The following is a 14,570-nucleotide window of genomic DNA, read 5'->3' as shown; positions in this document are numbered from 1 at the left end:
GCTGGTTTACGGAGGCAGAGCCTTTTCTACATCAGCCTTGCCCCGCTCCTGAGCAAATCTCTCATGTCATTGCAGATAGTCTCAGGTTGAAGTAACACCCCTAAAATCAGGATCCAGCTCAATTAGTCCAGTAGACTTTTCCTGGCTCCAGCAGGTTCAGGCAGCAACAGCAGCTCCGCAAAGTCTTTTTTCGGAAGCAAAGGCTGAGCAACACTGCTGCCCTCCACCCCAGCGACCCGGCAGGCACCAGCATCCGCCCTCCTCCCCAAGGGATGCAGGAAACCACAAAACATTCTCAGGCCTTGTAAGTGAGAGGCAGAGGACTGCAGAGCAAATGTAACTCCTGACAGCTAATGCCAAGCCAGGAGGAAACTTTCAACTGAAACCCAGCAAAAATTGGGCACAAATCCAAAACTGAGGGGGCTTGGCCGTATAGCAAAGATCCTGAAGGGAACTCATGGCCAGGATTTACATCCAGGTGGGATGGAGCCAAAATATTTAGAGAGGCACGATGGGGTCCTCCCACCCTCGGCAGTCTTGAGCCAAAGGAGAGGGGCCAGGAAAACAGCACGACGGCTGAAGTTGCATCAGCTGCGGCCCCACAAGTCCATGGGGGTGAGCAGCACCTCCTGGCCAGGGAGTTATCCCCTTGCACGAGGTTTTGGAAACCTCACAGAGGAGAGAGCCCATGGTCCTGGAGCTGCCCGGGGTCCCGGAGCTGCCCGGAGTCCCAGCTGCAGGGAGGAAGGGCAGGAGTCACTTGGGAGAGAGGAAAAGGTCCAAGGGGCAGGTTTGGGGCAGGAGGGATGTGTTATTGTGAAGAGGGCATTTGTCTGCCCTGGAGGAAGGAAGAGGGGGGTGGCCCCGCTCCTAAAAGCAGGTGCACAGCTGAATTTATCAGGGGGAAGGAAGCAGGGAAGGAAGCAAGCCTGGAGCACTGGACGGCTCCATCAGACCTCACGGGTGGTCACGGAAAGAGACCCAACGTGGCGATGCAGCTTTGCACAGCTTGGCAGGACACAGCTGCGCTGGGGGGGGTGCAGTGAATCCCCCGCAAGCCCCCCGCCAGCTGCAGCACCGGGCCGGGCTCTCCCTGGCCACGTGATGCCCCGCACGCTGTGCACCCCATGGGCACAGCACCCCATCGGCTGGGGAGGTGCGTGTTCCCAGGCAGGGTTTGAAGGCTCTGCGTGCCTGTGCAGACACAAGACACAGCAGAGGGAGGACGTGCCTGGAAAGGTTTGCCCCGGCTATGCAGCGTCAGGAAAAGCCAGTTCCCCCTCTCTGCTCCACTGAGTCCTGTGCAAGCTCAGAGATAGGGAGTGAGAACTTCCTCAGCCGCAGCTCAGAGGGCACTGGAGTCTTGCCATTTTCTAAGGCACAGCGGAAAAGCCAGGCGCAGATGAAAAAGCACTGGAGTCAGCAGTTTAAGTGAGGGTAAGAACATCATCCTTCAATCTGCACTTCCTTGATTGCTGTGACAGCCGCCTTTCACAAGCCAGGGCGTCTCCCCGGGGAGCAGGAGGGGCTCTGGGTTTCCTGCTGACATGGGGGTACATCTCCCCGGGGCGACAAGGGTGGGTGGGCAAGCCCAGGGTTCGAGACACTGATAATGAAGAGCCTCTGGCTGCAAAACTTGCTCCACCACTCCTAGCAGGAACTGTTGCCGCATCCCTGGCCCTGGGCTCTCCTTCAGCGGGTGGGAGACCACAGAAGGAGGTGGCTCCTACAGCACCTGGTTCAGCCGTGAAGCCCTTGCTGCAGGATGCTGCAGGGGCTGAAGCCTACACAGGGCCACGGGGAGACTTGGGCTTCTCCTCCATGAACGTGCCCACTTGAGAGCTATTAAAGACAGACGCATCCAGCTCTGGAAGACCCTGACCCACTAACTGCTGGAAATCAGCAAAGGGACCTGGAAAACTATTACAGGATGTTTGCCCTCCCCAAGGCAGCTCCTCAAGGATCTGAGTCAGCGGGCTAGGGGAACCATTGGTCTAACTCAGTACAGCCCACCCTGTTATTGACCACACAGCAGCAGCCTGGGCACCTAAATGTTCTTGCACAAAACTCACCCTGAGCTGACAAAGCTGAGCAGACAGGCTCACGCAAGCTGTGTGTGTGCTGGTAGCTCAGAAGGACACAAAACTTCCCTCTAGTGGCTACGCAGCACATAAATCTCACAGTTACCTTCTTTCCCCACGCCAAGACTAACAGTGTTATTTTCACCAGCCCTTAGGCTCGACGCAATCCTAAGCGCATCAAATCTTACAAGCCCTATGCAAGTTTTTAGGGGCTTAAAATCGGTGCAGCTGCCAGTTTGCACAAAGCTGCAGATAGACCCAGGGGTCAGTGTCCACGCTGGGGCTTGTAGGTGCCCATCCCCACGGCCAGCCCGTGCCCAGGCGACGTGGTTCATGCACAAACTGGGCACTGGAGAAGCCACACAGCCACAAAACACCACTGGCCTATTTCTGCAGCAAGGATGGTTTGTGGGGCCAATTCTTCAGCTGAGTTACTCCCCCTTATGGCAAGTGGGACGGAGGATCAGGCCTAGAGTCTACCTCCCGGGAGGGTAGCAGCTTTGGAAGCCCTCCGCTATCTCCCTGTCATTGCACACACACACACGTCTAGCCAGCTCTTGGCTCCTCTGCACCTCGGGGAGATGCAGTACAGCCCCAGATCACTGACACCAGGGCAGTCGTTTCTGTGTTGAGCGATCTCGCCCCGACACAAGGGTTAACGTGTGATGGCATGCACTTCAAGGCACATGAATACACCTGCAGACAAAAGCCCTTGCTCCCTCCACCAGCCCATTCTGCCTCTGCCAGGGCTAGAAAACATGCTCTTGCAAACTGGCTGCAGGTGGTATGGTCAACTTGGGCTTTTCAGTTTGGGTCTTATTTAAAAACCATTCTAATGCATGCAATGGAAAGAAATGCTTCCTTCTCTTCATTTTGCCATTTCTGTCTCTCTTAAACCCTTAGAGAAGTTCTTAGCTTGTGATTAATCACGATGAGGTGAAAAAAACCCACTCAAAATTACAGGTAGCAACTGCTACAGTCTTTACTAGACACTTCAGTCTTTTAAGCTTAGAAAGAGGCTCAGGTATAGATGTGGAAGCCTTGAATTTCACTCCTGTTGCCCATTACTCTTCCAGAGATGCTGTATTATAGCTATATTAAAAATGAATACAGCAACTCTGACTTCTTCAAAGCAGGAAGTGAATAATGAATCAAAACTGCCCTTATTTCAGCTAAGGGAAAATGATAAATAGAGCATGAATGCTATAAAATAGAAGTAGAAAGGCTCTTTATTAAAGGTGATTTGCTGTTCAGATTATAACAACTCTATCCACACCCCCTCTGATTATTCCCCTGCTATGCACACACTAACAACCAGAAACAGAAAGAAGACATCAAGGAGCAAGACCATCTTCTTGCTGCAGAGCCCCAGGAGAAGATGTGTCTCTTCTAGAAACATCTTGTAATTCCCTGAACGGACAGTTCAACCCAACATATACAAGTCGTTGCTAAAATAGACCCCAACAATAAAACCTTACTATCTACTTTAGTGCTTCGCTGAACACTGTTCACGTCCAAAGAATGGGCTGAGAAACTGTGGAGCCACAGCGAGTATTACAGCCACAGGGTCCTACAATGACCCTAGCAAACATTGTGTAAGAGCCCTTTATGACTAATCAAACCTCCATAGCAGGTCACGGTTAAGGGTAGCACAGAAAATGTTACCAGCTCTGCCCAAAAAAATTGGTCTTCCTCTGACAGACACGCTGCCTACCCTTCTTGCCTCCATTTCTTTGACAAAGGAGGAAAAGCTTTCCAGCCTCAGCAGGCTGATGGGAAGATGCAATGTGGTCTGGACATAACAGATAATTAGTGCTAAGGGCAAGTTAGTGCCAGGGATTTGATGTGAATACGGGAAATATTTCAGCATTGCTCCTGGGAAGCTCCTGGCCATCCTCTGTTTACTTGTCTACCCGTGCAGCGGTGGTATGTTGGTAATCCGTGCACAGGCCGCACATGACAGCCCTGCTGCAGTACGTCCTTGTCCGCAGAGGTACTGGCTGCCACTGCTGGGAATGGAAACAAAAGAAGCTCAAAGCACAAATGCCTTGGGATCCTTTTGTTGAAGGCAGGTTTATAAAACAAAACCAGCTGTAGTCCTTTAAAGCCAGATTCTTACCAACACTGCCATGTTAAAGCTGCTGTGCATACTCACACCAATGCATTTTATCATGCATCGTCACTCAGCAATTAAGAAACTGGCTGGTGGCTCTAGCTCTGTTACTGTGCAATTCCATCTTGGTTTTATTGGAGATAGTGGCTTTACTGAAATAGGAACAAGAGCCATTTTTTGTCCCTCCAAATACCATCTGTAGTTACCTGACTAGCTGTCAGTCAGAGAAAAATTAATTCTATAAAGCATGCAATAACTCCTCCTCACTATTCAAAAATATACAGAAATAACCCCACGTTTATATCATCTTACTCCTGAAAAAAAACATCTAAGTCAGAAACACAGCAACAAAGTAAAATTAATGTATCACTTAGCCAGCACGCAGTTCCCAGAACAAATCTAGTCACTATGTTTTCCTGAGAAAAACACAGGCCACAGTATACATCTGTGTAAGGAACCTCACACACAAAGTAACAAAGAGGAGTCTGTTTTAGAGCATCGGTCCCATTCTCTTTTCCTGATGGGCAAGCCTGTATAAATTCCACACAGATTAAAAAGTATTGGACCATGCCATTATAATGGTGGAAGGCATTTAAAATGCATTTACTGAGAAGAAACATTGGTTGTTATCTGTCTCCTGATGTCCTTATAGTCCATTACATAGCTCCCTTTCTGTCACTTTATTTCAGATTTCAAACATACAGCATGCAGCAGTAAGTTACAGGATGGGAAAATGGTTCATTCTGACGAAGTTACACTGAAGTACAGGGCTCCGTTTCGGCCATTAGTTATTATCGTTTAAATGGCCCAAGTCCTCATCTTGCATCAGTGCCAGACAGGCTAGTCTATCACACTCCCAGGATGTCTCCAGATCCTTTCTGTAGCCAACTCAAACTCATAAAACAAAAGAGAGACAGGACCACCCCATCTAGGAACCCCGCTGCCTGCTGCTGGCTCGCTTCACCCACAGGTCAGGCTCTACGACTTGTCAGAAGCCTGACCAGGTCTCAGTCCTCTTCCTAGTCCACTTTGCTCAAGCTCTGCTATAACTGACATATATTTAAATTCACTAGATCTGTGGTTGAAGGTCTCCACTAATTCGTAGGTCTCGGAACGATCCGTCGCATAGAAAAGCTGCACCTGATTCGCCAAGCACTGTGCTTCATGGACCACCTGCAAGTTAAAATAAAGAATTTGTTGCCATCTGGTTTTGTTATATTTGAGTATCCTGTTGAAAAAGACTCTTTGGCAGCTGAAAGGCTGCAGTCCTACTCATCGAGTGACTTCCTTCCAAGTCACCTTAGTTTAGCAAATCCCTTAACAAACTACCTCCCTCTTGTTCCTGACCTACTACCAAACTTTAGCCTCATGCCTTTAAACTACTCTCCTGCTGAGCATACACCTTGGCGGTCAAAGATGATCCCTGCCCACTCTTAGGCACTGGAGATGCACCAAAGTCTCATCTTTCCCTTCTACAGTTGACCTATTTGCAAAAAATTGATTGTTTACTCTGAGATACAACAGGGAAAATGCATTACTAATGACTCCTCTGCACATTGTTTCAGAACTGGTATAAGTAGGTCAGTCAGAGGTGGGATGCTTAGTTATCTTGTTCCACCAGGACAATCCCTAGTGCTACTAGTCCTAGCACGGTGCTATTACAGATATGCAAACAGCAGCACACCCACGCACAGGGAAAAGAGCAAAGGCACGCAGAAACCTAACACAAAGCTCTGGAGGTCTCCTGAGTTGACAAGCAGTATTAAGCATCAAAACATTGTTTTAACTCGCTGGCAGGTAGCAACAGCTTTCATTTAAATTTGCTCCCATTAGCATGAAAAACAGAAGCTTTTTTTTTTTTACAACAATAAACTGTAATACCCAGAGTAAGGAGAAAAAAAAAAAGAATGCATGACCTGAAATCACCAGATAGCCAAAGACCAATGATTTCCTATTAAGTAGATTATGTTAAAGAAATCTAGTAAGACCACTCTTTAGGCAAGGGTCTTTTAAAGACTTGACTTTAATTTGGTTTTAATTCAAAACTGTAGGAGGAGTTGCAGCATAAAATGAAGGAAGCCAATGAACAGATTTCGCTTACCAAGAACTTGGAGTCCATTTCTGCTGTCATTAATACTATTCCTTTTTCCTTCTGCAGCTCAGGATAATGGTACAAGACCAACTGGCTAGGAGCAGTTTCACCTTGAGTCTGAAAGAGATAAATATCCCATAAGTATCCCATAAAGAACTTCAGCTCTATTGCAGATTTTGAGGCTTGATTACAAAACTTTTGAGAATTAACTGCTATGGAGACAGTAATTTTTCAGGGCTTAAGGATCAGTTCTAATAAAATTCAGTTCACTATTCCTGGTATTTACAGAAAACAAAGGATTTGCAGAGTTAGGTTGGGTTTTTTCTTGACTAAAGATATTTTGCATTTAAAATAACCCTCAATTTCAAGAAAGACATTTCATCTCATAGAATCTACTGGAATTTTATGTAGCCTGTGCAAACACTTCTAAAATATTTGGCTCTTGCTTCTGTTTTCAGACTGTTTGACTTCTATCTCATTGTCCTTTAGATTAGAGACACTTAATACCCATAAGTTTATTAAGTACCCATAATTAATGGGAGCTTTTCCCTGACAATTATTTTCAACTTAAGCTAGATAACCTGTTCATTAAACTATTTACCAATTATTATATAATGTAATATGCTGATATATTTCTGGATCCTAAGCCATTTTTTTACTTTTTCTTTCAACCACTCACCTGAATGTTTATTAGCGAAGTGAAGTGCAATTCTGTTCCTGACCACTGCCCCACAAAGAACTCATAGCCTTCTTTTCTTGGCAAAGCATATAGAAACTGCAGAGAAGTGGTAAAAAGTAATTCTCCCTTTTATAAAACAGAATGATGCCTGTGTCATACTGGCCTCCAGCATAAACTCTTTAGTGAGAGAACCACACCAGAAAAATGGGTTTCTTTGCCCCACCAAGAGTGATAGGACAGCAGGAACAAGACTTCAAAACCGACAATAAACCAGCATTAACCTTATCAGTATTATTTCATAAACAAATATGTTGGTGCATATTTTTTATCAGTATTATGAGAGACAGACAAAGGAAAGAATGGTGGTGAACATTCAGACTCTGACCTTTTCATTCACTTCTAGAAAATTAACAGCAGAACTGGTCAAATGTAAGATAAAAAGCATTCAGAGTTTTTAATCCTGTAATTTCACCAACTGTTCCAGACCAGGCAGCAAGCATTTTCTCTCTAGAGATATAGGGTCTAGTCAGCTCCACAGGCTAGGGACTTGCTCGTTTTCCCACACCAAGGGAAAGGACAACATGGGAGCGGAAAAATAAGCAGGATACCTGACTACATGCCAATGCACTGTACAGAAATGCACTTAAAGCTATAAATAACTTTCCAAGCTCTGAGTAGCTCAGGAAGCCAGATATATTTGATCTTGCTCTTGGCAAGTGAAATGTACAGGACCAATCCATCAATTCAGTAAAATCTCGCATTCAGATCTACAAAAGCACTCCTCTCAACACAGCAGAGTTTAGCTCCTTTGTTTTCATAATGGAGTGAAGCATTTAATTTCTGTCTCAGGACAGTGAAATTTGCACAAAGCCCATGCTTCAGCACACAAATTACTGTAAAAACACATTACTTTCAACAGAAAACAGTACTAATCCAGCAGCACGTGGTACAAAACTGCAGAAAGATATACCTTGTATGGTTAGCTGTTCTGGTCTTTTGGAGTTTAACTTCTTCAAAGCAACAACCTGCTCATTCACACAGGAATCTTCTAATTGAAGCTTACAAGATACCCACCAACCCACACAAGAAACTATGAACCCAAATCTTGGGAATTCGCTCATTTCTGAAATAACCATATTACACACTCTCAGTATTCTATGCTTTGCCGTGCTGGTATACACCTAAGAGTAAATACTCTGTGGGTTGTGGATCTGTAATAAAGGGTTTGACTACACCCAATTCCCCCCCTTCCTTCCCATCACAGCTGTTGAATTACAATGCTCTGCAACAGAACTTACACCACTCCATTTTGCAGTGCTTGCCATACAGTCATTTTTGACAACTCACACTCCCCTAGAGACAGAGATGCATTATTTATACAACATAGTGCCTGCCCAGGTTGGCTTCCATGCAAATAGCTCATATTCGCTTCCCAATATTTACCTATCACAGATCACCAGTGTGGTGAAGAAAGCATGGCTATGCATATTTATGATCAGGAAAAGCAGCCTAATAGATTATAAGGTTCAGCTCATTCTGTGGACAGAACCCCAACATACCGATTTCTTGCCATTTTCCCTTTTCAGATACTCCTGCCTGTCTTCAGTGCCAGTAAACAAACATAAAAAGAGGAGTAACTTACACCAACCATAAGACAAGAGAATTAACTTTCTCCATGTACATGCAATGTAATGCTATGGTGACACGCTACATGGCTAACAACAGTTCCTCCAGGTTAAAGCAAGGATGCTTTAAGCAATAAGGAACGATATGCAGGTACATCAGTGAAGCTGGCCAGCGAGGCTTGGCACTTCACAACACTGCATGGAAGAGATTTAACCACAACACATCAATCAATGGAAACCAGAGACACGTAGCTAAATCCATTTCCTGGGAGATTCTGTGCTCTCATTACTAAACCCTGCATCTTTTCTATCTACGTATCTGATACCTAGATCAAACCGTTTAATACATACCGTTTAAGCCATTGATTTTGTCTGAACACCAAGACAAATATTTGAACACCTGGATTTTACTAATCAAGCTGATACAATGAATGTGAATATAGGAGGGTCAAAAGCTTATGAATGAGGCTTTAGAGATGAGAAATGCATTACAGCTATAGATCCATGCATTACGAGTCTCTGCCATACGTACCGATGGACATTTCTGGGCTCTCTTCCATATTAAATCAAACTTCTCTCCCTTTGGGGAAAGAGAAAGAGAAATTCACTTTTCGTAACACAAACGTGGATGCGCAGTTATTCAGAATTCTCTAATTAACCTTTAACAGGGTACAACTTCCATCTACAGAAGGTCTCACTACAGGAACAGCTAACAATGAGTGCATGGAAAACTGTATTTAGTTCTTAGTTACCTAAATGTCATTGATACCTCATTTTAACAATGCTGTCTCTAAGATCCTGCAGTGAACTCCTTGGATCCAAAGTGTTATTCCTTGGAGGTGTGGGGCCCATGCTTTAGGCTTACATTGTGTCCTTTTTCAGTAATAGCTCCACTGTATCTATGTGGTGTCAACAGTTGAGCAAGATGACATATCCCTGGCCCCAAACAGTAGATTTTACATCATAGTCATCTGTTCTTCAGTATTATAGTGCAGCCTAGATATTTACTCAAATAATATACTTATTGCTTAGGTTTATATTAAAACCACAAACATATTCGGTCATCTCTGATGAAACCTGGCCATCTCATTTACGTGTCCTCTGCGTTCCCCCAAATCTTTTGCCTGCTCTTCTCAGCACCATATATTAATACCTTCTCTAAGGTGTTCATGAAAGAAAACACATGCTGTTCATCAACATGAAATTCCTCCATGTGTGCTTTTGAGCACTCGAGAATTATGTGAGGCCCTTCCTTCAGCCAACAAAAAGCTTCTGGCAAAAGACATAGCTTCTTCCCCTGACGACTCCATGAACTACTGCCTAATGTGCCTAGGATCTGGTTTGCATTAAAGCTTCCAAAGCTCCTCTAAAACAGCGCACCAAAGAACAGCGCCAGCCCCACTAATGAAAGACCTACACCATCTTAACTGGAGTCCCTGGCTTTGGCCCTCAATTAAAACTATTTTCACAACATCCATGTGAAACACGAGACTGCTTGACTTCAAATCCCCCGTTGCCATTTTCAGAGCATACAGCACTTCGTACATTTAGAATGGAGCCTCCCATCACTTCAGTTGCAGCTCAAAGGGCCAAGTATACCTGCAAATCAGACCCCAGGTCTAAATGAGGTTTCAAGAACTCAAGGAACACACAGTTCGTGCCCAGCTGTGAAAGAGACAGATTTAAGACATCACAATTACATAGAGACTCTGCAAAGAATAAACAAATCCCAAAAGTGAGAAAAACTCCTTCAGCCTAATGCAGATTAACAACAATTAACATCTGGTAAAGTTATCAGGAATAAGAAATACAATCTTATCACAGGAAGCACCGTGCAATCTCAATGAAAGACAGTGCTGCCAATAATTTTAAGTGTATAAAGTAAGTGATTAGCCACGTGCAAGTTACTAGCAAAGTGCTCTAACACTGCCATATTAAACTTGAGTTAGCAGTCTGTGCTGCAGGGAAGAGGGGAGAAAAACGAGCAACTCTGAGGAAAAGAAAAAAGATGTGAAAATACAAATGCTACCTTCATAGATATTAGGGCCCTGCAAATAGTATCGGATACTCCTAATAAAAAAATGCCTGGAAATTCAAGCCAAGTGTGCAGAAAAAGAAAAGTACTAGCTTTATTGAGGCTGATGTAGCGGAGGGAAAAAAGGATACACATTTTTGGAAACAAAAGCCTTTATTTGGGGCAATAATATCATTCAATCAGGAAAGAAAGTTTGTTCTTGAAACCTCATTTTCCTTCAAGGATTGCTTTTAAAAGCAACAGAATCACAGTTAGGAAGGAAAGCTTTGCACACTGGCCTTTCAAGTGCATAACTACAGGGCAGCTACTTACAGGAATAACAGCATAAACCGTATCTTTTGCAGAAAAATATTGATTCCAAATCTGTAGCAAACAAAGGAGATGATCTACAGTTAAAAATCAAACATCTAGCAGTAGTATTACATGCTTTAAAAATAATTCCATTTGTCAACTAAAGTTTGTAAGTACTTTGAGAAGTCATTTTTCAATCAAGCCTGACTGACTTTCCTGCTAATGCAACACACTTCTAAGGTTCCAGAGTACTTGTACCAAATGACAGATTTCAACCAGCTAAGAGAAATAAGCAGTGGGCTCAGAGGTGGCTCAAGATTTACTAGCTATCAGAAGCACTTCTTGCATTTTCCCCAACCATCACACTAATTATTTCAAGAGGGTTTGAGTTGTTGGGTTGGTTTTTTTTAATAAAGAACATACAAAACATTTTCAACAGAAGACGAATCTTTGGGTAACGCTCCTCTGCGTTCACAATCTTTTTCTTCACCACAACAGGATGGCAATACCAACATAAAAGCTCAAAGTTCTTAACAAATGGACAAGTACAAGTAAAAGCCCAGAGTCCAGGACTCTGTCAGTTGCTCTTCTCCAGCCCTACATAACTAGTGAGAATTGTCAGTAAAATGTTTAATCAATAAAATGGAAATAAAGGAACTTGAAGGAAAGTCATGAGTTATCAAATGCACTCCCTGCTATAACTGGTTGCACACCATTCCCTGTAGAGCACATAACCACTTCTATAACGTTCTCAAGCTATCAGGAAAGCAGCTAGATTTCTGCTAAGTCGTGCCAGAAGACTCCTTTACGCGCGCTGCTCCCCTTAAATGATCGTGCCTACATGAAGTTTCTTGGCATACAGTCTGATTAGAAAAAAAACCCAAATAGATCCAACTCGAGCTACATCAGAAATGTGGAACAGATGTGACTTATAACTAGACAAAAGGGAATACAGTGCAAAGCCAAGCAGATATTAGGGAGAATAACTCGATTCACACTGTTCTTCATAGAATCATAGAATGGTTTGGGTTGGAAGGGACCTCAAAAATCATCTAGTTCCAACCCCCCCTGCTATGGGGAGGGACACCCTCCACTGTTTCTTCAAACAGACCCACTCACCCCCTTACCCTAACTATCTTTTGTACGGTACAGAGACTCCCGAAAGACAAATAATGCAAGCAGAGACAGAAGATGGCAGGAGCTTTGTTTTCATTCCTGCAGAACAGCAGTACTGTAATCCAAATGAGCTATTGCTAGGGTTTCCCTTTACCTGGCTTCAAACTTGACAGGAGCTTGCTGAGGGCAATTCAACTGCTACACATTAAAGGCAACAACAAGAATTACAATAGACAGTTTTTGAGTGATCAAGTCCAGATGTATTATTTATCAAGGGGGCACATCCTAGACAGACTTACCTATAGGGAGAAAAACTTTATCTTCTACTATTGATACGCACATGAATGTGTTTTTTATAAATACACATCCATAGCCATGTTTTATTTTTCGGTCTAAGTAAAATTCCCATCCTCACATGTAGATTACTATTAAGCACAGATGTGGGGCAAACCTTATTCCATTTAAATCCATCACCTCTTTTATCTCCTCTGCTGATTTTTCTTTCACCATCTCAACATTAAGAATCGAATCAAGCGTCTGCAAGAGAAAGCATAAGGAATTTGGCAGGATGACAGCTCTCTGATTCAAGTGAGAACCTAGAATGAATGGATGCAATTACAGAGAACAAAATCAAGCTTAATTCAATTTACAATGTGACTTAGTCCTCTGAACTGCCAAAGAAACCAGTAGATGATATGCAGTAACACACTGAGAAGTGGATTCACACACAGAGGCAGAATAGAAGAGATCCTCTCAGGACACAGAATACACTTCGCTCCAATTCTGCAGATCTCTACTGAAGCTGCAAGAGGAGCTGCAGCCTTTCCCTTTCAGCCATCTCAGACACATGCTCTGTTGGCAGATTTACACAGAAAGCTTACCAAAATACAAGAACGTGAAAGAATAAAACCATTCTCTTGTCCCTCTGCTGGCTGATCTTTGGAAATGTATTTACATGCTGTAAAGGCAGCTTAACCCTTTCAATTTATTACTGTCAGCAGAGAAAGAACTCAATAATAAAAAAAAAAACCCAGATTGCTGGGAGTTTTAAGACTTGAATGTGATCCCAAGACTAAATGAGTATCTCATACTCAAGTGCAGCATAAGGAACATTAGTTTTATCTCAAGAAGCTCTTGGCTGAAGCACTGATGGTAGCAATACAAGTTAATCTGCATCCCTGATTTGCCAGCAAGTCCTCTCCTAACACCTAGGTTCGTTTCCCTTACCTTATCTTTTGTGAAACCTCCCTTTGATGTCTTTGTGCCCAAACCTTCTGCCTAGAAGAAAACATTCTTCTTTAGTTTTTATCACTGATGCTTTAATACCATTTATTTGCCTTCCCTGCCACACATAACATGCCTGCTGACAAGATGAGTATGAGCTCAAATTTAAGATACTTAGAGATTGCTGCAGTGCATTTTATTACAATAAAATATTGATTAGGAGAATAAAATGAGTAACTTAATGTGAATTATGAATTTCGAGATCAGGAAGGATTAAAGCAAGCTATTATGTATTTTGGATCCAATATTATTAAACAGCTTTCTTTCATTCACTACAAAATTGTAAATACAAGATCATGTCAGTCCATCTGGCCAAACTAACCTGGAACTAATTAAACACCTAAATTAGGCCTCAAGCACAGAAATTACAGCCAAAAAAATAGCAAAAAACCACGCTGGAATACAGAATATTTTTAACGACCAGAGTGTGAAATTCTGGGGCTCCTTACTAACAGGAATGCCGTACATTTGTAGCATTATGCTGATCCTATAAAAATGACATTATAGCTTTAATATATGTGAATTACAAAGAAAATTGGCCTTGCCTTTTCCTCCATACACCTGATAAATTCTCCTTGACTGGAATATCCCACAGGCTGCTTCTTCACTTCATTTCTTTTTTCCATCCGGGATTCAAACACATCTGGACTGGACCTGAATCGGAAAAGGGACTATTAACAGCACTGGGTGATTAACACCATTTGGCCTTTTAAAATGTTTACTGATTCAAGTTCTTCACTTAAAATTTTAACTAACTGTGTTAGTAAAACAATCTCTACCCGAGGCGATCACGTTGGGAGACGACTCTCTCACTGACTTGGCTGCAACAATGTAAGTGAATTTCAAGGCAGCATTTGGCCTAGAAGAATCCATTTTCTTGTGAGGGCACAAAGCTAAAAATTACCTCCTTCCTCCCCAAAAAAACCCCTCAGCCTCCTTCTCCCCAAAAACCGCCCCCTCCCCTTCCTCCCCCGTAGGGCCCGGCCCCCGGCACCTCCTCAGCTCCTGGATCTTGTGTCGGTACTTCCCGTAGAACGGGTTCTCCTCCAGCGCCGCCTCTCCGGACCCCGGCCCGGGCCCCGCCACCTCCCGACACGGCGGAGCCAGCAGCCCCAGCGGGCGGAGAGCTGCGCGGCTCCGCAGGGCCGCCCCCAGCCCCCAGGCCTGCAGCAGCGGCCCCGCCATGCTGCCCGGTCCGTCCCGGTCCGTCCGCCGCAGCGTTCCGCCCGCCGCGCCCGCCCCGCCCCGCCGTTC

The 14,570-nt window shown here is 44.0% G+C and overlaps 1 protein-coding gene across 1 annotated transcript; it reads right to left on the bottom strand.

The window, feature by feature from the left end:
- Window positions 1-3,292: 3,292 nt before the first annotated feature.
- ATPAF1 (ATP synthase mitochondrial F1 complex assembly factor 1) lies at window positions 3,293-14,554 on the bottom strand. Its single transcript, XM_010306183.2, has 9 exons — window positions 14,311-14,554; window positions 13,862-13,970; window positions 13,260-13,310; window positions 12,507-12,569; window positions 10,938-10,988; window positions 9,123-9,170; window positions 6,966-7,061; window positions 6,296-6,403; window positions 3,293-5,367 (listed from the first exon to the last, which is right to left on the bottom strand). Exons 1-9 carry the CDS (start codon window positions 14,499-14,501, stop codon window positions 5,173-5,175), a joined length of 912 nt encoding a protein of 303 aa, XP_010304485.2. The 5' UTR covers window positions 14,502-14,554; the 3' UTR covers window positions 3,293-5,172.
- Between the last annotated feature and the right edge of the window lie 16 nt (window positions 14,555-14,570).

The sequence above is a fragment of the Balearica regulorum genome, chromosome 8 (genome assembly GCF_011004875.1).
Source record: "Balearica regulorum gibbericeps isolate bBalReg1 chromosome 8, bBalReg1.pri, whole genome shotgun sequence".
Lineage (NCBI taxonomy): Eukaryota > Metazoa > Chordata > Aves > Gruiformes > Gruidae > Balearica > Balearica regulorum.
The sequence above is the reverse complement of the archived record's forward strand: the minus strand, read 5'-3'. Positions and strand labels throughout refer to the sequence as shown.